The sequence below is a fragment of the Acomys minous genome (genome assembly GCF_964271855.1).
Source record: "Acomys minous genome assembly, chromosome: 14".
Classification (NCBI taxonomy): domain Eukaryota; kingdom Metazoa; phylum Chordata; class Mammalia; order Rodentia; family Muridae; genus Acomys; species Acomys minous.
The window spans coordinates 36,707,536-36,729,193 of NC_140496.1; the positions used below are offsets into that span (position 1 = coordinate 36,707,536).

General features: G+C 44.4%; 1 protein-coding gene across 2 annotated transcripts in view; it reads right to left on the reverse strand.

Moving 5' to 3' along the window:
- The window catches only part of RBL2 (RB transcriptional corepressor like 2), a 54,757-nt gene extending 33,872 nt beyond the window's left edge, over positions 1 to 20,885 (reverse strand). Inside the window, exons 1-9 of one of the 2 annotated variants that reach the window (XM_084757899.1) lie at positions 20,524 to 20,885; positions 15,695 to 15,825; positions 13,694 to 13,894; positions 10,746 to 10,810; positions 6,847 to 6,975; positions 4,552 to 4,712; positions 4,406 to 4,470; positions 3,447 to 3,600; positions 19 to 185 (exon numbers count right to left, since the gene is read on the reverse strand). In XM_084757899.1, coding sequence (XP_084614025.1) covers positions 19 to 185; positions 3,447 to 3,600; positions 4,406 to 4,470; positions 4,552 to 4,712; positions 6,847 to 6,975; positions 10,746 to 10,810; positions 13,694 to 13,894; positions 15,695 to 15,825; positions 20,524 to 20,754 — 1,304 coding nt within the window. In that variant the 5' untranslated portion in view covers positions 20,755 to 20,885. Of the gene's footprint in view, positions 1 to 18; positions 186 to 3,413; positions 3,601 to 4,405; positions 4,471 to 4,551; positions 4,713 to 6,846; positions 6,976 to 10,745; positions 10,811 to 13,693; positions 13,895 to 15,694; positions 15,826 to 20,523 lie in introns of both variants that reach the window. The other variant, XM_084757898.1, reaches the window with a different exon arrangement.
- Positions 20,886 to 21,658: the final 773 nt, after the last annotated feature.

A 21,658-nucleotide genomic window follows, 5' to 3' on the forward strand; every position in this document is an offset into this window, starting at 1 on the left:
GATAAACCTACAACCAACCTGAGTATCTGCTCCAGCTTCTCACTGGGTGCGTTCCTGAGGCCGGTCAGCATCGTGTGAAGACGACTCAAGCTATGTGCAGCTGTGGAGACGGGGGTCACACCAGGGCTGTTCTCCTGAACATAGCTCACGCCAGTCAGTGGTGTGCAGACTCTAAGTGCTTTAGACTAGAGGAGAAAATATGTACGTTTCTTCAAATTAACAAATAGGAATTCAAGACAATGCGACTTTCTATCAGTATATTTTTGCATCTCATGCATCACCATTTTGGGAATTTAAACATAAGTCCACTCAAAGCTTCCATTATCCAAATATGTGTAAAAGGACAGTACATACTCTAGGCAAGTACAAGTTCTGTTAAGTAAACCGTAAAGAGTAGGCCCGTGCCAGTGTAGGGCAGAGCGCAATGGCACAGCGTATGCTCACACACACAGCTTCTAAGTCTCTACTAGCTCTCCTTGAATGGAAATCACACTTGAAAACATTAAGAACATCACTCTCAATGCTGAAAAACATGATTTCACAGCTTTAATCCACTGCTGTAGACTGATGTTCAAAGATGGACACATGAAAGCACTGACTTGAATCTGGCCTAAATGAAAATCAATGTGTTCAATTTGCTTCAGAAGGTAAACACTGAATGAATGAATGAATGAATGAATGAATGTGATGCAGTGCAAGTCCTCATCCCTCTCCCCTGACTTTAGTTCCTAGAACCCACAGCCGGTTTTCTCCTCAAGTAGATAAGCCTTTAACGGAACAAGTTAGCCAACATTCTTGAATACATAGATGACAAATACATGACTCTGTGACAAAGAATTTAAGCATGAGTACATACGCTAGAAAATCAGCTTTTCTAATTTTTCAAAGAAACTAAAAGGTTAAGTTAGCTTGAAGTGTTTTTAATATTCAAACTTCAGCAATTATCCCTAAGTGCTGAATGCACTCATCCTAGACTTTGAAAAATGCCTAGCAAATTCTTTACTTGTAACAGACTATTCAATTCTCAGGACACCGAGAAACACAGGCGCTCACCAATAGAAGTGAGGACGCCTTCTATATGTCTTAAACAAGAGCAGAGCTGTTTAAAGGCAATAAATGGCCTGGGTATGCGGAGAGCTGTGCTACCTGAGCTTTCTCGCAGCACCCGCCTGCCCTGTATGTAAAGCACTACCTGCCTGTACTGTGAGCCACAAATGTCCTGGGTGCACATGAAGAAGCAGCGGCCAGCAGCACGTAAGACAGCCTCAGCCACCGGCAGCAATGGGCCCATAGAAACTAGGTGTGACAACCACGCCTTCCTGTTCAGTCCTCAAGGCCCTCATGGGCTTCCCATTGTTGTTGCACTGAGGGTGGGCTTAGCCTCCCAGTCCCTGTGCAGTCTCACTTACGGGTACTTTCCTCTAACTCAGGTCTGAATACAGAGCTGATATAAAAACACTAGGCCAGGTGTGGGGGCACACGCCTTTAATCTCAGCGCGCAGAGGCAGGAGGACCTCTGTGAGTTTGAGGCCAGCCTGCATAGACCAGGACAGACTCAGGTAACAGAGAGATCCTGTCTCAAAACAACAACCACCACCACCCACCAAAAACCCAGAATATACCTTCTCCCAACAGAGACAGGGTTTGCTGTGCTCCAGAACTCTGCCTTGAGGTCAGTGGACCTCAACCTTCCTAATACTAAGCAGTTCCTCGTGCTGTGGTGACCCCAGCCATAAAGTTATTTCCACTGCTACGTCATAACTGTAACTTTTCTACTACTATGAGTTGTAATTTAAATAGTTTTGGAGATAAATGTTTGTCAAGGGGTCGCGACCCACACATGAGAACCGCTGCTTTAGATATTCATTCTCGAATGATTCTCACTGCTGGAAATCTTCACCTCATGATTTTAACCACCCACACCCTGGTGACTCCAGGACATACAACCACAACCGCGACTCCTCCCGGAAGCTCCAGCAATATGTTTCTAAACCACGCACTCAGTGAGTCACCTAGGATCCCCCAAGACACCTCAGATGCGACCTGCTAACAACCCTCACATTTAAATCCATCCCAGACCCGCCCTTCCCTCCTGAGGAATGTCAACATGAAACTGTAGGGATAACTACTACACAGCAAGCACTGCACATGGCAGGGCTCGCACGTTCCTGGAGCCTGTTCTGTAAGGCAGAGAGACAGAGCAAAGAGTTCAATTACTTACTACCCTCCGGTCTGGTACTAAGAGATACCAGCAGTAGAGTAAGAGGAAAGGAAGGCTTGAGGATGGGCTATGCTGGGCTGCTATTTGACAGGAGTCAGTTTAGCAGAGACCAGAAAAAAAAAACATTAGTAAGTCAGTCACATGAGTATCTTGACGAAACATGTGTAGGCAGAGGCAGCAATGAGGACAACGGCTTCGCGCTGGTAGCACGGTGGCACATCTAAAGAGTGAAATAAGAGGTGGAATGGGTGGGGACAGGAGATGAATACACAAGTGACAGGGCCAGATCACTTTTGACCTCCTAAGCATCTAGAAGGACTTACCCTTGTATCATTCACCCAATGGTCACCATTGGCTTATTTCTTTGATACCATAATCCAAATATCAGTAATTCCTGTGAGTGCTATCTCTAAAATGTGGCCCAAATAGAAATGTTTCTATAAACCAAGCCACCATACACTATCAAGAGTTATTAAAATACTCTCTTTACATCCTCTTGTCATGACCCACCTGTTGCAGGATATTTGATCCATTGTGACACACACACACAGAGAGAGAAAGAGAGAGAGAGAGAGAGAGAGAGAGAGAGAGAGAGAGAGAGAGAGAGAGAGAGAGAGAGAAGGAGAGAGAGAGAGAAAGAGAGAGAGGAGACAGACAGACAAAGACAGACAGACAGACAGACAGACAGACAGACAGACAGACCACAAGCAGACAGTGTCAAGTCTGAAGCACCTCAGTTATAGGGAAGGGAAAATTAGAGTCACCAGTCTCCTTATCCTAAAAATTGGTTTCTGTTCAGCAGAATGTTCTTAAAGACTGACTGCAGACCCACAGGCCCTAATTAGAGGTAATATTTTCTAAATGCCTGTGTCCACTGTGCAGACTATCTACTACAGCCCACTTTTTCAAAAGCAACGGTGCCAGCAGGACATCTATTTAGATTAAGAGTCAATTCTCTCCTCAGACCTAACTAAAACCCTTGAAAGCTGGTACCAAATGAAAAATTAAGTCACTAAGATAGCTAGAATTTTCTTTTCCTGCCACAGCATTTAAAACATACATACACTCAGGATCATGAGGAGAACAGAAGCCTGATTTTTTTCCTCTTGCCTGAACCCTGCCTCTCCCGAGACTGTGAACCATGATCAGTACATCACACAGGGCTCCCTGTTTTCTGTGTGGCTTGACTCACCTTGTCAAGATGCTGCTGCAAGATGTCTCTCACCTGCATTCGATCAGCGCTCTCTGTGCCCGAGGCAGTGTTCAGACACCGGGAGAGAGTCCCAAAATCCTCTTCAGCATCCTCACCAAGGAATATCCGCTCGTCCAGGTCCCCAGCGGCTAACACACACTCTTCATAAGCCTTATTAACAGCCTTGCTACGGGGAGACGGGGCCACCATTTCAGCTCCCTCCTTCACTCTTTACTACATGATTTTACTATTATTTCAATAGAACAGTTGTTCATAGCTTGCTTTATTCTGTGTGTCCAGCACACACTGAACAGATGTTTTCAACAGTGTGTCACGGTAGGGACCCTGCACCAACTTGCCTTCAAAAAGCTAAAAATAACAAATAATATGCACATGACCATATGGAACACTTGCTCAGCTGTTCTTGGCACACACCTCTAAAGCCTGGCACTGCCACATTTGTTATCTCTATACTTCTAAAAAGTGCCTTCTTTTCCCTTTCCTTAACTTTTTGTTTTTGTTTTTGCTTTTTGAGAAAAACTTAGTCATCTTGCCTCAGGTTCCAAGTGCTGGGATGTCAGTTAGGTAGCTAGGTACAAAATCATTTCTTAACCTCAAAATTTATAATCCAAAATCTTGATTATTAAAACTTAAAATAGAAAGAGTTTCACTGAGCTTAAACATTCGTGCTTATAGTAGAAGTTTCCAGAATTGTTATGGCCTCTATAAGCTTTACCATAAAGTATAAAAATTGTCTGCGGTACAAAGAGAGCAAATACTGAGCACTGAGGTCTCTTCACAGATAAAGCAGAGCAGGCCAGACATGGTGGCTCAGAGGAGGAGGATCTGAGTTCGAGGCTAGTTTGGTCTACAGAGCAAGTTCCAGAACAGCCAAGGCTACACAGAGAAACTCTTATCTCAAAAAGCCAAAAGCCAAAACGAACCAACTAGCCAAAAATATCAGAGAACAGGTCGGCAGCCCGAATACTTACAAACTCTCTGCAAAGTTTCCAGGTTCCAGGAAGCCAGTAAGATTTTCTTCCTTCCCCTTGAGGACCTGTGAAGACGACAGAGGCCTTTGGGTTACACACAGCCAAGTCTTTATCCAGAGAACACTCTTACGTCAACACTTACAAACCTTTTTCTCAAAGAGTTTCCTAATGTAGGGTTTCCAGAAATGCTCCTTGATGCCCTTCGCCTCCAACACTAGACCATCATGTAAAGAACAGAGCTTCTCAATGACACAGGGGGGGTCAGAGGAAGGCTTAGAATCCTTGGGGTGACAATCCTCTGACAGGCCTACGATGTATAAAATCACAAGATGGAGACACTGGTCAGCGTCAATTTGCTAACGTATAATACACTGGCACGTAAAACAAATACTAGTGAGTCTGTCAGGAGATGATCGGCACATGTGACCGATTTACATATACCTCAAAAGATGGAGAGCTGGATAGGTGGAACCCCCAGAACAAGCAAACAAAAAGGGACACGTTGCCTCACGCCTAGAACCCAGTGCAGGACTGTCGTGAATTAGAAGGGCAGCCTGAGCTATAGGATCTGGTGACACATAGAGAAAGACTATACAAATTATAAATTAAATACTTTTAAAAATGGAGGTGGAGGTAGAATACATCACCACTTAAAAGATTGGTTATGGACTAAAGATTGTTTTTTAAAAGTTGGGGGGGGGGTTGCTGGAGAGATGGCTCAGAGGTTAAGAGCATTGACTGTTCTCTCAGAGGTCTTGAGTTCAATTCCCAGCAACCACATGGTGGCTCACAACCATCTATAATGTGATCTGATGCCCTCTTCCGGTGTGCAGGCGTACATGCAGGCAGAGCACTATATACATAATAAATAAATAAATCTTTAAAAAATAAAAAGGCTGCAGGGAGAATATCTGAAAACCTAAGAACTGTATTCTGCAAATGAGCATACATGCAAATTAAAAAAAATTTTTTTAATTACACAGTTCTGACAGGTGTGGTGGAGCACACCTTTAACCCCAGCACTTAGGAGCAGAGGCAGGTTGATCTCTGTGAGTTCAAGGCCAGCTGGGTCTACAGAGAAATTCCACAACAGCCAGAGCTGCAGAAAGCCTGTCTCAGAAAAATAAACAAACCCAAATTACCCATTTCAGGCTGGTGAGAGGGCTCATCAGGGAAAGGCTCCTGCTTCCGAGCTGGCCAGCCTGAGTTTAATGGCCAAGACTCACCTGGTGGGTGAGAGAACTCATTCCCTCAAGTTGCCCTCTCACCTGCACATGTGGCAGGCACATGCCTCCCCCTGCCGCCCCACACGAAAGCGCAACAACTGCTTTAGTCACACAGATTACCAACTCCAACTTGATCATATTAGATACATTTATATTGATTTATAGTTTGCTCTTTCATAAGAACCCAAACATTTCAAAGAGAATTAAAGGAGGTAAAAATAGAAGACCATATTAACACATCAAATGGAAGCAACAATATATCATAAGACTAGGGTGCCCTGTGTTCAGTACCTAGAGAAAAGGTAAAAGAATAAAATGAAAGGATGAAGAAAAGGAAAGTGCAGAGAGGGATAAAGGCCAAGTGTTCCTTGTCCAAAATGCCTGGACATGAAGTTTCCAGTGTAGTCTTTTGGATTTGGGGCCATCTGCATCATCTTTATTAATATGAACATGTATAATAAAAAAAAAATCTTAAGTGAGCAGGGTGTGGCGCCGCATGCCTGTAATCCCAGCACTCGGGAGGCAGATGCAGGCAGACTGCTGCGTGTTTGAGGCCAGCCTGGTTTACAAAGTGAGTCCAGGACAGCCAAGGTTACACAGAGAAACCCTGTCTCAAAAAAACAAAAACAAAACAAAAATCTTAAGTGGACTCTACAACCTTATTTTTTGTTTCACTCTTTTACTTTTTTGTTTGTTTTACAGTACTGAAGATCAAACTCAGGGCCAGGCGAGCAGTCTGTCACAGAACTCCATTTCAGTCCCACATCTCAAACCTTTTGAGTCTCTACATTTTTCTCTTTCTCAGTATATTTTTCAAAAACTTCTAAAGTTATCACTTGAGACTAAACTTGGTGATACTTTGCTTTTGTTTTTAGAAGTGGGGGGTGGGGTGGAGACTGGCGGGGTAGCTCAGCAATTAAGAGCACAGGCTACCTGCTCTTCCAGAGGACCCAGGTTCCACTCCCAGCACACATGGATCACAGCCATCTCTAAGCCACGGGACTCGGGACTTGACACTGTCCTGGCTTCTGAGAGCACCAGGCAGTGCGCGTGGTGCACAAACACACATAAGGTACAGCTTTAAAGGTGAACGCAGAGGCTGACTCTCCAACTTTCCAATGTTCGTGTTCCCTGGTGCTAGCAAACCTGGCTCAATTCCCACGAGTAAAAGCCATGCAGAACACGGGCTGTCAAAATGTCTGATTATAAACTTACCTTTAAAATTAGGGTTCACAAGTTCTTTACGATTAGAACACTGCAGGGCATTTCCATAAACTAGATCTAATGCACACAGCAGAAGATGGTACGAATTGACCAAGTCATCACTAACCATGGGGAAGTTACCTATAGGATTATAAAGTCACAGAGTTAAGTCGGCTCCACTGTACAGTGTGTTAACATAGCTGCTTCCTTCAATTACAATGGCGCCATATACCATTACACCAACTTGGTTCAAGAGTGATAACGTGTTTTGGCAATTTTACATTTTGGGGCACTGATATTTTAATGTAGGTCTTCGAACTTAATGAAAACTAAAGTTTACCTAAATTCAATATGCATTTAATAGGCATCTATTAAGCAGCTAGTAGCTAACTAAAACTTCATTATTGGTCTACTCCTTGGAATTCTGAACACACACACACACACACACACACACAAATTTACCAACTTTCATAAGCTGTATAGAAAAGTTTTTCTGCAGTGAAAATTACTAGAAATAGTTAGAGGTAAGCCACTGGAAAATGACTCATGTATGATTTTTCTCATACATACTCTAAAGAGAAATGAGCCTTTCATTAGAGCACTAATGGCAGCATTTAAAATACTTTTCTAAATAGTAATAAAGATCGTTCAACATTATTCCAATAGAACATGAACACAGACACTTGGCTTCCAAAGCTACTACTAGTCCAAGGACAACTGCCCATGCCTGTAGCAAAATAAAAAAACCCTCAGCCCATGCCTACAAACTCGCCCCTCCTGCAGTGCTGGCTTAAGAGTGCTGAACAACTCCATTTAAATTGCTAGTGTCTGTCTGGAGGGCTGCTGTCAGGCCCCTGCCCTTCCACACACAGTGCCTGCCCAAGGCATGCATCACACAGGCTTGCCTCTGTCTCATTTCCCTCCATTGCTTCCTTCCAAAGAAAGTTACCACCTACCTTAGCTCTCAGGACATAGGATGTTTTTTCTTTGGGGAGTAAGTTGAAGCAAAAAACAAAAATTAAATCTTGCTGCTGCCAGAAAGGTAAATGATTATTAAGAGATTAAAGTCTGCATTGGTATAATCAAGCTAACTTGCTTGTCTCTACTGTAAAAGGCCAAATATTAAAAATTTACTCCGATTGTTGTACATAAAACAGGAAGCCACGCCCACTGGTTTTAAGCAGCCAAGCCATCACGGGCAAGTCTAAACTTGCCCCTGTGTGTACTGGGAACAGCAGCATTGTAACTCCTAACCAAAGGCTGAAATGCCCCTAAAGGTGGACAGTCCCAACAAGACAACCTTACCATTTCAAACCCTGACCTTACAAACAGACCTTACTTTACCAGCTATTTTAGCATTTTACCAAGAGATAACAGAAAAGTAGAAAGATTTAACCTCTAGATTTGGCTTACTTGTCTAGGAATGTGATTTTATGAAAACAGGAAGTGGTCTTCTGCTCAAAAAGGCCTTTGTGTGACAGCTCAAACCTGTCACTTGTCATAAGAAATCAGCAAACATACAGAGAGTTAGCTTGTTATTGGGAATGAGGTTGTGTAAAATGTCTGTATGCTGCAGGCAAAGTCTATCTTCCCCCAACTAAACCAAGCATGAATGAAAGCAGCTAAGCTATGGATCCAAGCACACCACAGATGCCACACTCGGCTGTGCTGTGCACGAAAACAATTGACTGCCACTCAAAAAGGGGGGGGGGGGACAAAGTAAAGTGTGGTGGCTCCTGCGTGACTGAGACTCTATTACTTTAATAGTTTATACACTAGCAAATACATTCACTCCTAAGCGCACACAAACTAGATTAAGATCCTAATAGCCACACAGGTATTCAATAAAATCGTAAGATTACTATCATATGTAATAACAGTCACATAAGCTAACGAGGCAGCCTTAACAGAAAGCTCATATACTCTCAAGCTTTTATTTTATGTCATTGATCTATTATCACATTTATTTTATATTTGTGGTGCATAGGATTGCACCCAGGGTCCTGTGCACGCTGGGCGCACACCCCACCACTGGAGCACACCTGTGCCTTCTAACTACACTGAAGAAAGTTTCCAGCATCACTGTTACAGACAGCAAAACTAGACACCTCACAAAGACTCCTCCCTCTGCTGGCATGCAGTTTAGGTAATGAAGGACGACTCCTTTGCCAAGGTAGAGAGGCCCTGAGCTGCAACCACAGCACTGCTGGAGCCCATGTCCAGCCTCAAACCGGAGGCAGGAGATCTGCCTTCAAGTCCTCGCATCAGTAACTGTGTCTGGGCTTTAGTTGCCTAGTATTGAAATGAGCCAGTTGAGATAACTGATCTGATAAAGGGAATCTCTTACACAGTAATTTCCCTTATCCATGGTTTTATTTTTATGGTTTCAGTTACCTTGGATCCACAGACAAAAGAAACATGAAATGGAAACTAAGAACAAACTCTCAGATAGGCAGCCTGTAATCTAAGCACTAGGGAGATTTAGGCAGGAGGGTCACAAGTTCCAGGTCAGCCTGGCCTGAATAGTTAGCCTCAAACAAATACAAACCAAGCTTGAACGGCATGCTTCTCTGTTCTACCCAGCTCTGTGCCAACGGGGACTCGAATCCTCCCTGCGTCCTGCATATCCGGGCTGAATATGCTGGGCATCCACTAGCCAATTAGCTGCTTTCATGGTCATCTGATCAGCTGTCTCCATACAGCAGTGATTTTATTCAAGAAATCTGTATTTTACTTAACAATGATCCTAAGGTAAAATAACAACTTGCCAAAAAAAAATAATAATAATAAAGAAAAGTCAGAAAGTGGAAATGTTTCCACTAAGTAAAAAGATGAGTGTCCATAATTTAAATTTAAAACAATGAAAGTAGTTGTTTTTTGTTTTTTTTTTAAAGAGCTGTCAGTGTTTAAGAGCAACGGTTGTTCTTCCAGAGGCCCAGGATTGAGCTCCCAGCACCCACACTGAGGCTCACAGGGGCTGTTAACTCCAGGTCCAGGATATCTGGTGCCCTCTTCTGACCTCCTCTGGTACTGCATGCACATGGTGCACAGACATTCATGCAGGCAAACACCCACACATACGTAACAAATCTTTCAAAGAGTCATATGCTGGTGCTGCTAAGACAGTACCTTAAGATAACTGATAGAGATGGCGTCAATACAGCCTCTACTATCCCACCATAACTGCTCCGTTCTTGTCAACAGGAACTGTCACTTATCTCCTCCTGTGGTTGGTGTATAAATTAAGGTTGTGTAGGTATGTATAGCAATCAGTGCTCAGGGTTGTGACTACCCTTGGCTCCAGGTCTTAGAACATACCCAGCATACATAAGGGGTGTGGTGTGGAATGCATGAAGCTCCTTCCAGCTCTGACACTTTATTTTTTTATTTTTCATTTTTGATACTTTACATCTTATTGATCTTAGTGGCAGCAGTCTGCCACAGTCTATAGAAAAAAGCCTAATGTATGTACCTGCACCTTCTCCTTAGACTGTTAAGCATTATCCCTGTACCCAACATACATACCAAGGCAATAAAGATGGAGAAAGGAGAGAAAAAGACTCTAAACACTGGTTTAGCTTAGTGACACTCGTTACCTGTGGACATGCAGAATGCCATCAGACCTGCGCCGAGGCCTTCAGGCCCACTCAGGCACATCTTATGAAGAGCAGAGTGCCATATCAAGCTAACACAGAGTGGGACATTTCTGTTCACAACTCAAAAACAACGGCTTTGCATCAAAGAGATGTGGACACGGATAAAATGAAACGGTATACCATTTAGTACGAGGGAGTGCAGATACAGTAAAGACAGTCTTAGGAAAAGTGAGACTTTTTCCTGATTCATAAAGTCAGCACCTAAAAATGTAGGTTAGCTAGTTCTTGTCCAAGTAAACGTCACTCTTCTCTTACCTTTTGCATATATGAAAAGCACCCAACAAAAGTGGAAAAGTTCAGACGTGGTACAGGGCTGTCGCCTGGAGGGGGGTGGGGTGGGAGAAACAGTCATGAGACAAACACAGGAATTACAAAAAGCGTCCTAAATGACTCCAATCAGGTGTGAAACATGCCCACAGATGCCGGACCTGGCTTCTCAGGGATGTGTACAGGAAGGCCCACCCCAACCAAATCCTGAAAGCAAACCACCTAGATGCAGGAAAAGCTCAGTGGGGGAACTTTCTAAGTTTCTGGGGTCAAGACACATGAGATACAAAATAAGAAAGCGGCTCTTATGATGCTGTCCAGCACAGCTAATGCTACTGTAGGCTGCAGGCAGTCTGCTGTTAGCTCTTCTGTTATGCAAACCAACTGGAACCCTCTTCCCAGAATGCAGCACACTGTGAAAGCTATACTTCCTGTACTCCAATAAGAGACCTGTTGTGTTTGGCCAAGCTGTCTGCAAAACAGAGTTTCAGACCCACTTTAACTTGTTTTTTTGTTTTTTGTTTTTTTGTTTTTGCCAAAATCTCTGCCAGACTTGGACACCAGACTTGTATGGTGTCCAAATCACAAGAGCTGTCTCATCTTTCGTTTTATTTTTATTTTTATTTTCTGAGACTCAGTCTTAGGTAACCCAGGCTGGCCTCGAACTTGCTTTGTAGCAGAAGCTGACCTTGAACACCTGCATCTGCCGAGTGCTAGGGTTACGGGTGTATGCCACCATGCCCAGCTTTACAGCGCCTATTTTAATAAGGATCAAGAAGAGCAGCACACCCTGGGGAAGAGGGAGAGACTGGCTTGGCTCTGGGGCTAGCATGAGCAGGCACTTGTTTCCTGGACCTTTGTCCTTCATCTGTCAGAGGCACTGTGCTTAGGAGCACTGGACTTAATCCAGGAGGTCACAGTCCTGTGAAAATTAAAGCAGTGCTTCCAAAGTGGTCAAGGATACCTGGGCTACATAAGACCTTGTCTCAACAACAACGAAAACTCCTTTCTGCCATAGTAGATGATAAACATTTTTATGATTTTGATTGACCTCAAATATGAAATTTATGCTTTTTTGCTTGTAATATATAAACTACTCTAAATTGTAGCTCTGTAAATGATAGGGCCCTAGAAATACCTAACCTGTCTGCTCCCCAGCTCCCTCTTGCTTGCTGCTTCTGCACCCATTGCCGCTTCCTCCGTACTGAAGACCCTGTCACTGTCTCTAAAGTCATCTGCCAAAATCCTTCCCACTTCTGCTCACTCCACGCAAGACTATCAAACTGGCTCATCTAGATCTATTTTTGCCTCAGAAACCTCACTTTTCTGTTTTACTGCACTCACACGGCCTGTACATTATTTCCCTCTCATTTTACTGCCAACTCTCAGAAGAGAGATCGTGGGTTCTCTCTGAACCCCCATCTCCTACACAACACCTAAGCAATTATTTCTTGTTGGTGTGCTTAACACACACTGACAAGCCTTCAGATCACAGTTTTACATTACAGTCATACTCACGAGGCATTGCGATCACGGTAACACCATCAAGTGCATGGGTTGCCTGCCCCCTCAAGGAGCAGATTTCCCCTTGCCCAACAAGGTTTTCATATCGCGTGTCCACATCTGAGAAAAGTGCTTGCCTCATGACACACACATACACACACACATAGTTAAGTGCCATATCTCACAGTATGACTTAGAAGAAAGTGCTAGAATGCAGCAAGAGCCTATAGAGTAAACAGGGTGTGGTAGAACATTCCTGTAATTCTAGCACTTGGGAGCCAGCGAGTCGAAGGCTAGCCTGTCTATACAATGATATTCCTTCCCCTGTTTGAGGTGGTTTTGATTTTTGCTAGGTTTTATTTCTCTTTTTGGCTTTCTGAGACAGGGTCTCTCTTATGCAGTCCAGGTAATGCTCCTGCCTCAGCCTCCTTAACGCTGGGATAATAGTTGTGTGTAACTCTATCCAGAGCCCCTTATAAATGTCTTTTTGTTGTTGGGGATTTTTTTGTTTTTGTTTTTGTTTTTGAGATAGTGTTTCTCTGTGTAACAGCTCTGGCTGTCCTGGACTCCTTTTGTAGATCAGGCTAGACTCGAACTCACAGTGATCTGCCTGCCTCTGCCTCCTGAGTGCTGGGACTAAAGGCCTGCACCACCATGTCTGGTTTCTACACGTCTTACGAATACTGTTGTAGTCCTATTTTAAGAGGAAATTTCTTGACATACTTTTAAAAGCAAAAGTCCCCTTTCTGTTTTAAACAACCTTGGCTGTGAAAGGAGGACAGCTTGTGTCTCATAACGGTGAAGCCAGACCATGAACCAGTGTAAACTGGTTTTGTAGCCCTGACAGTAAACCAGGTCACAGCAGTTGACTTCCTCTCTTCTCACCCAACATGCTTACTCTGGTGTTGATTGGTTATGAGTGCCAAGCTTACTCCGTGACTATTATTCAGTTTGGCATACAGGCCAATAATAGAAATAGAAAATATCAGCATCTGGTATAGACCAACTGGAGATAGCGTTTAAGGTCTCACTTGCATAACCTGCATTTTTGGGTGCTTAAATTAAAAGGGAAATTTTATATCAACATAAAACCCAAACATTGTGTGCTATGAAAGAAGCCAGGCAACTTCTAACCCACAGCAAACAACAATAATAAATTATCATTTTAAAAAATTCTTTTTAAGCCAGGTGTGGTAGCATACGTCTTTAATCCCAGGACTCAACAACAGAAGCAGGCAGATCTTCATGAGGAGGAGGCCAGCCTGGTCTACATAGTGCAGTCCATACCTCCAAGTCTACATATTGAGACCTTGTCTCAAAACAGCCAACCCCAGCTTCTTAGGGAAATTTATTTAGGAAAGTGTGCTTCTTTTTAAAGAGTGAAGAGCTACATTCCAGAGAAAAGCTGTTCCCAGAGACACATGGAAGCATACCTCTGCTTTCGCCCTCTTTGCTGGCGGGGCTGTTCTTCTTGGGGATACTTAAAAATGTCTTGAAAAATGGGTTCATATTTCTTAAAAATTACAGCAGAAACAGTGAAGTTTCTTTCTAGTCTTTCAGTACGTTCCCGGAATTCTGGGGGTAGATTTGCCATCTCCTCCCACTTCTTCATCTTGTTAAAAAACTCAATTAAGCTGATAAATAAAAACAAGGTACTTTAATAATGTAAAGGTAACCTTATGCCAATACAAGTAATTAACAGTAAACCAAAATCATTTCATCAACTTGTATTTGGACAATGACACAAAATCAAGCACAGGCCTTTGACTAAATTAGCCTCCTTCCATCAGTCTTGTCACTCTAACCCCCCCTCATCTGCTTTGCTCAGGTTCGATCTGTGTGTATGTGCACATGTCCATGTAGGTGATGTGTGCCAATGCACATGGAAGCCAGAAATTGATGCTGGATGCCTTCCCTCAACCACTGTCCACGTTATCGCTTAAGTTTTTCTGTGAGCGTGGCAGGGGCTTTTACACATGGAGTCGCCTCACTGGCCCCAGCTCAGATGTTTTAAATAGTAAAAACTATGGGGCTGGAGAGATGACTCAGCAGTTAAGAGTATTTGCTGTTCTTGCAGAGGGTCTGGGTTCAATGCCCCACACCCACAAGGTCACACATGACCACTTTTTACTACAGTCCCAGGGGAGCTGATGTCTTCGTCTAACCTTCTTGAGCACCAAAAACACAGACATGGTGCACATACATGCAGGCAAAAATACCCATACACATAAAAGAAAATGAATCTAAAAGATAAGATACTAAAGTTAGTATAAAAACAGCCAAATTTTCAACTTATACATCTTTCTAATCTCCTTCTCCACTCCCCACATTCTGTATAAGCCCCAATCTGAAGTTAGGCTGATTATTTTCCAAACGTATATTCATAAAAAAGTATGTTTCTTTTGTCTTTAGACCTTATGTAAAAAAAAATGTATCACACTATAAGTAGCATTCTGCAACTTATTTTTCATTTAATGTTTCTGAGATTCATCAATGTCAATACATGGACACGTCTAACTCACCCAGTTACTAAAGCGATTCCCTCCTATGAAATACAATGACTTTCGGCATTCACTCAATCAACAGAAAAGGTTACTTCTAATTTTCCTCAAGTAAATTAAGGTAGGGCTGGCAGGGCGGCTCAGTGGTGAGAGCATTTGTTACTCTTGCAGATGACGCAGGTTCTGTTCCAGCACCCACTTGGTAGCTCACAACCCATCTGTAACTCCAGTACCAGGAGACTCAATGGTTTCTTCTAGCCTCCACAGACCCCAGGGACACATGTGGTACACATATATAAAGCAGACAAACACCCATAGACATATAAATCATGAATTTTTACGTGGTACAGTAAACACCTTGGTGTGTGTGTAGGAGTGTCCTTAGGATCAGAGAGTACGCAGCTTCAGTTTTACTACGCATTCCATGTACATTAAAACACATGTTCTATGCACATGTATCTAAACACAATGCCTCATAATAGATATTTACTTACCTTTTCAATCCATAGTATCTTTACAAGCTTCTCATCTTTATTTAAAATTATAGGAGCATTATACAATATGAGTTATAACCTTTAATGCATTAAGATGCAAACTTCATTCAAATTAGTGCAATATGATCCTAACTCTGAAATATAAGGAAAACTATGACTCCATTTCTAGATTCAGCAACCTACATGTTAGAGACTCAGAAAACAGCAAAGAGAATTTTCATTATCAGCGTGATTTGTAAGACTTTTTGTTTGCTTGTTTGGTTGGTTTTTTGAGGCAGGGTTTCTCCGTGTAGCCCTGGCTGTCCTAGACTTGCTTTGTATACCAGGCTGGCCTCGAACTCACAGACATCCACCTGCGTCTGCCTCCCAAGTGCTGGGATTAAAGGCGTGTGCCACCACGCCCATCTCCATCCTACTTTTTAAACTCTAATATAGTTACCTCTGCTCCGAGCATCGAAGGATTCTAGTTAAAGACACATAGTTTCCTTCAATGGTCCCTTTGCTTACAGTGGGAACAGATTTTCTGCAAGCCACATATAAGGCACATGCTAACCAGTGAAGATCGTTTCCCTGAAAAAGAAAATAAAGAGTTTTAGCCAATGACTTCTGTACGTTTCACTGTAAGACTTCTTGCACTTATACTGACAACAATATATGCATGATGGCCCACGTCTTCTTCCTGTATGTGACACTAACATTCTTCCATGCACGTCTTTGTTCCTTACCCTTGAAACAGGACAGTCTTATGTCCCTTTACCTGATTAACTGTCCCTACTAACGCCCCAGGTAAAAGTGACAATATGCAATCTCACAGGTCAGGAAGGCAGTGCCAATCCCACCCTGGCTCCATCTTTGAGGACGTGTCCCTTGGGGGTCATAAACCAGGATAGAAAAAGTGTGACTACGTTCAGCTGTCACGCTGAGAGAGACAATGTGACAGCGGCCAGTTAGGAGCCCTGCCACGCTGAGCTGTGCTGAGCTCTGCTCATCCCTGTGGCTCATTTTGATGCATACGCATAGCATCTCCATTGTACTGCCTGAGTTCCCAAACCACAGCCTGGTACCCTGGCTTTCAGCATGGATGCTAGGATCCGAACTCAGGACCCCATGCTTGTACAGCAAGCACCATCAGGTCCCCTCCCCTCCCTTAAACACAGCTCTGAGAAGTGGTTTCATGCCATGTTTGGTTTGGAGGACAGTTTCCTGTTTTGGTTTTCGTGTGTGTGTGTGTGTGTGTGTGTGTGTGTGTGTGTGTGTGTGTGTTGGTTTGGGGCTTTATTTTTTTGGCACTGCGAGTATTAGAACTCAAGGCCTCACTCACGATGATACACACTCCACTCCAGTACATCTTTAACCCCATGCTGCCATAATTTTCCCAATTATATGACCTTGAGGTAAACTGAGCTTTGAAACAACTGAGTCATTCTGCCATCAAGATCTTTTAGGAAGAACACAGGTAAGCAGTTACAATGCCATCTTTGTTCTAAAAACGGGGCGGGGTGGGGGGCGGGTTTAAGGCAGATGATGTATTGCAGTCTACTTAGTTTTGGAAAATTTATAACTACACTACCCCCGCCCCCTTAAATATGAGGATTTTACAATGATTGAAGGATACAGGAAGACAAGCTCTGTGAAGTAATACATGCCTGGAGCCACAGACAGCACAGGAGCAGCTTCCTCTGTACCTGTTTCATCATTAGCCCCAAAATAAGTATTAATCCTTAAAAGTCATCCTAGGTTAATCCCAGCACTTGGCAGAGGCAGGTGGATCACTGTGAGTTCAAGGCTAGCCTGGTCTACAAAATGAGTCCAGGACAGCCAAGGCTACACAGAGAAACCCTGTCTCAAAACACAAAAACAAAACAAAAAAAAGAAACACAAAAAAAAAAAGTTATCCTAGGGCTGAGGAGGTAGCTTAGCTGTCAGAGTGCTTCCTTGGCGGGCTTGACATCTTGGGCATTGCTTGACTATGACAGCCTACCCTTCAGATCCCAATTGGCATGAGGATCAGAAGTTCAAGGTCATCCTCAGCTATGCCCTCAGCAAGCCCAAGGCCAGTAGCACTATATAAGACCCTGTGTCTCCAGAAAAAAAAGTGTGTGTGGGGGGGGGAGGGGGGAGTGTCATTTCACATTCACAGTCTATGGCCTTGTAAGTTAAGCAGAACTGCTGCTAAATCCTGCCCCTGCCACATATTCGAGATAGCACCGTGGGCAAACTACTTAACCCCAGAGGTTTCATTTTCTTAGCTGACAGAATTAAATGAACTACAGGGATTCAGGAAATGGGGCTGGAGGAAGGGCTCAGCGGCAGAGAGTAGTGGCTGCTCTTCCGGAGGACTCAGGTTTCAGTCCCAGTACCCGCATGGTGGGACTTAACTGTGTAATTCCACATCCAGGGGGATCTGATACCCTCTTCTCAGGTTCCAAGCCCGCATGCAGGAAAAACATTCATACACACAAAAAAATTTTTTTTTTTAAGAATTCAGAAAAAAAAAATCAAGACAATTCTAAAACTAATGGCAAGGCTTAAATATCAGGCAAGCTTTGTTTTCTTCTGAACAGTTTCAGCTGGCTCATATTAGTCTGCAGTATTCCTCATCACAGATGGTTGTGAGCCACCATGTGGTTGCTGGGAATTGAACTCAGGACCCCTGGAAAAGCAGATAGTGCTCTTAACCGCTGAGCCATCTCTCCAGCCCGTCTGCAGCATTCCTGACTGTAAGCTCACAAGTGAGGAGCTCCAGGTTTTGTCCACCGTTTTATTCCCAGCACCTAGAATACTGTGGCGAATGACAGGTGCTCAGGAGATATTCCGAGGTAGACAAATACTCAGACCAACTTAATGGTTATTCTAGATTTCTTTTTGTGCTATGATAAATACTATGACCAAAAGCTACTAGGGAGGAAAGGGTTTATTTGGCTCACAGGTTACAGCCAGAAACTCAGGGCAGGAGCCTGGAGGCAGGAGCTGAAACAGAGAGCACAGAAGAATGCCGCTTTCTGGCTTCTTCAGCGACCTTCCTTATGTAGCCCAGAACCACCTGCCCAGGCGATGGCATCACCCACAGTGGACTGCATCAATTAGCAATTAAGAAAATGCTCCACAGGCATGCCCACTGTCAATCTGATGGAGGTGATTCCTCAAACGAGGGTTCCCCCTCCCTGGCAACCACATTGGGTGCCACTTATTGTTTTTTAAATTATCAGTATTACCAGTATGATCAAGTAGGCCCACTTATCAATCAATTAAGACACAGACACTTGTTATATTTTAAAATAGCCTTAGTAAAAAAAAAAATAGCCTTAGTTAACCTGGGGCAGGGCAAACATTAATCCTCTAAAATACTTCCCATAGTGGGGCAGGTAGGGGATCCCTGTCTCAATCCCATGCCATCTGTTTTTACCAATTTTTATTAAGCTACCTCCCATCCATAATCTCAAATACTTGTTAATGTTCGTCATCTGGGCCAAAGTCTCCATCCACGCCAGCCATGTGCTTCTCCTCCATCTAACCCATGGCAGCCTTCCTCTCTTCTCCTTAGTTCTCTCTCCTTCCTCCTCGTGGTCCTCCTTCTTTTCTTCTCTCCAGGATTCCTCTCTCTCTCCCCAGGTCCCACCTATCTCCTCTGCCCTGCCCAGGTGAAATTTTTTTTTTTATTAATCAAAAGGTGGGTAACAGAGACAGCAAGCAGTAATTAGCATCAAAAATACATTAGACCATTCCCCAACACCGGTGTGTCAAGCTGATAGCTGAAGCGACTGTGATAAGGGTAAAGTGGGCTAAGAATCAAGATTAAAAATCTCACTAACTAATCCAAATAAAAATAAATTTTCCTCAACTAAATAAGAAATCATAAGTGTGTTTTCAAAAGTAATTTACTAATTAAGCTGGCAAGGTTCAGCAGGTAAAGGCGCTGTGATCCGCAGTGATACACTGGTGGAAAGAGAACTAACTCTCCAAAGCTATCCTTACACACACACACACACACACACACACACACACACACACACACACACGAGAGAGACAGACAGACAGACAGAGACACAGAGAGAGACAGACACAGAGGGAAGCAGGCAGACAGAAGACGACAGGGAGGGAGGCAGGCAGACAGACAGACAGGGAGGGAGGCAGGCAGACAGACAGACAGGGAGGGAGGCAGGCAGACAGACAGACAGGGAGGGAGGCAGGCAGACAGAAGACGACAGGGAGGCAGGCAGGCAGACAGACAGGGAGGGAGGCAGGCAGGCAGACAGGCAGGCAGACAGACAGGGAGGGAGGCAGGCAGGCAGGCAGGCAGGCAGACAGGGAGGCAGTCAGGCAGGCAGGCAGACAGGGAGGCAGACAGGGAGACAGACAGAGACACAGAGCTTTAAAGTGATAATAATCTACTAAGCATCTGTTAAATGTCACGTGCATATGTGACACCAGGCTTCACATGACTTAGTCTGAATCGAAGCCTCTGCTGCGCTTGTCCTAGCTAACTTATAGGACCATCTCGACGATGAAGTAAGAGTTTTGCACACATAAACATTGCCGCAGTTAACCTTTAGGACAGCACTTGGAAGTGGGCACAAATATCTGTAGCTTACACACAACAACAACAACAACAACAGAATTTCCAGTGGTTAAAAGTTTGTCCATAGTCACACAGAACTAATGCTAAGGCCGTCGTATTTCTTTTTTGTGGGTATAACAATAGAGGGGGAAATCGGAAGTGTGAACAGAGTAAAACAAACAGACGGACTCAGCGGAATGATACAGGCACAACCACCGTGTTATAGTTAAACAACACCTTACTTAGTGTTTGAATCGTGGGTCTCTTTTCCCTGCTCCTTCTATAAACTATACACAAAACCAAAGGGTCAAACGCACAGGCAGCTGATAAACAATCCGGACTTCCGCGTCACTTCCCATTGGCCCATGCAGGGGAGGTGCCTGCAGAGTTGACAGGCACTGGCCCGAATGGCCCATTTTTGTCAACCGCAAGCCCCGTCCCCCAAACGGGACAAAACAAGCTATAAACCTGGATGACAGCCAAAAAGAGTGTCCGAGATCAGCAACAAATGTTGTGTGGTTACACCCAGTTTTCGTCCGCCGGGGGACCACAAATCTTAAGCGGTCCTCACATGTAAGCAAGCCCGAAACTTAACGCCTCCCCTGTGAGGGCTGCAAAGCCAGGGCAGAGGCAACGGTGCTGTGCAAACGACCGAGCGACCCCACAGCCACCCCGAGTCCCCGATCTCCGCGGACGGTGTACGCACGCACCTCCAGCGTGTAGCTTTCGCTCATGCTGCGGTAGCTGCTCCAGGCCTCGGCGCGAGCCGCCTCGTCCATGTTGAGGCGGCTGCACAGCTCCTCGAACCGCTGCTGGATCTGATGGCCCGGAGACCCCGCGGGCTGAGCGCCGTCCCCAGTGTCGCCATCATCTTCCTCTTCCTCCGAACTGGCTGCGGCCGGAGGAGGAGGCGGTGGCGACTGGCTGCCTCCAGAAGCCATGGCTCACCCAGAGGCCGCGGCTCTTCAGATGTACTGAGGGCCCGGGCCCGCAGCCATTCAAACCGCGAAGCGCCTGACCGTCAGCAGCCTACACCATTACGGTACCGCCCCCAGAATGTCCCGGTCCCATGCGGGCACCCGTAGGTCTGAGCACGGCCTGCTGGGAAATGTAGTCTCTTCTGGAATCTCAGGGGGCCCAAGAGTCGTGGATGAAGAAAGAGCAAATGAGCTATGCTTCATTTAGGGGCAAATGAACGCGCCCTCTTCCCTTTTAAGTCTCTCTCAATAGTGATACCATTCAGAAGGCTCATTTTGAGGAAAAAAGGACTGAGAAATATCGACAGGAGGAGCTTTAGTATACAAGCTCTTCACAGAAGCACCTAGAGGTCTTCAGATAATAGTAAAGATAAAAGGTCCAAAGTAAAGATAATAGCTTCCTTCTCTATTACTAAGATAAACACTGAAGCCACTCGGGGAGGAAAGGGCTTATTTCATCTTATTCTCTACAGTCCAATCACTGAAGGAGGCTAAAAGCTGGACAACGCTTTGTGGCTAGCTCACTCTTGCAGGCTCACCTGTCTAGGGAAGGCCCACAGGCCAATCCAATAGAGAGGAAATACAACCAAACGTGGTTGGCAGAGCGGACTGAGCCCTGCTCAGAACCTAGCGTTCGGGGAGCTGATCCCTTGACATCTACAAAAAGTATTTCAGGACAGATCACAATGAAGCAAAGTTATGAAGGCCACTGAATACAGCCAAGACTTGAGACTCCACTGTGCCGCCTATCAGGAGAGGAATGCACCTGAGTGAAAATCAAACAGACAGAGGAAGGAAAGGAACATGACTCCTCCTATGTTAGTGGCTTTTTAATCCTATTTTAATTTAGGTTCCTTATATCTCTTTC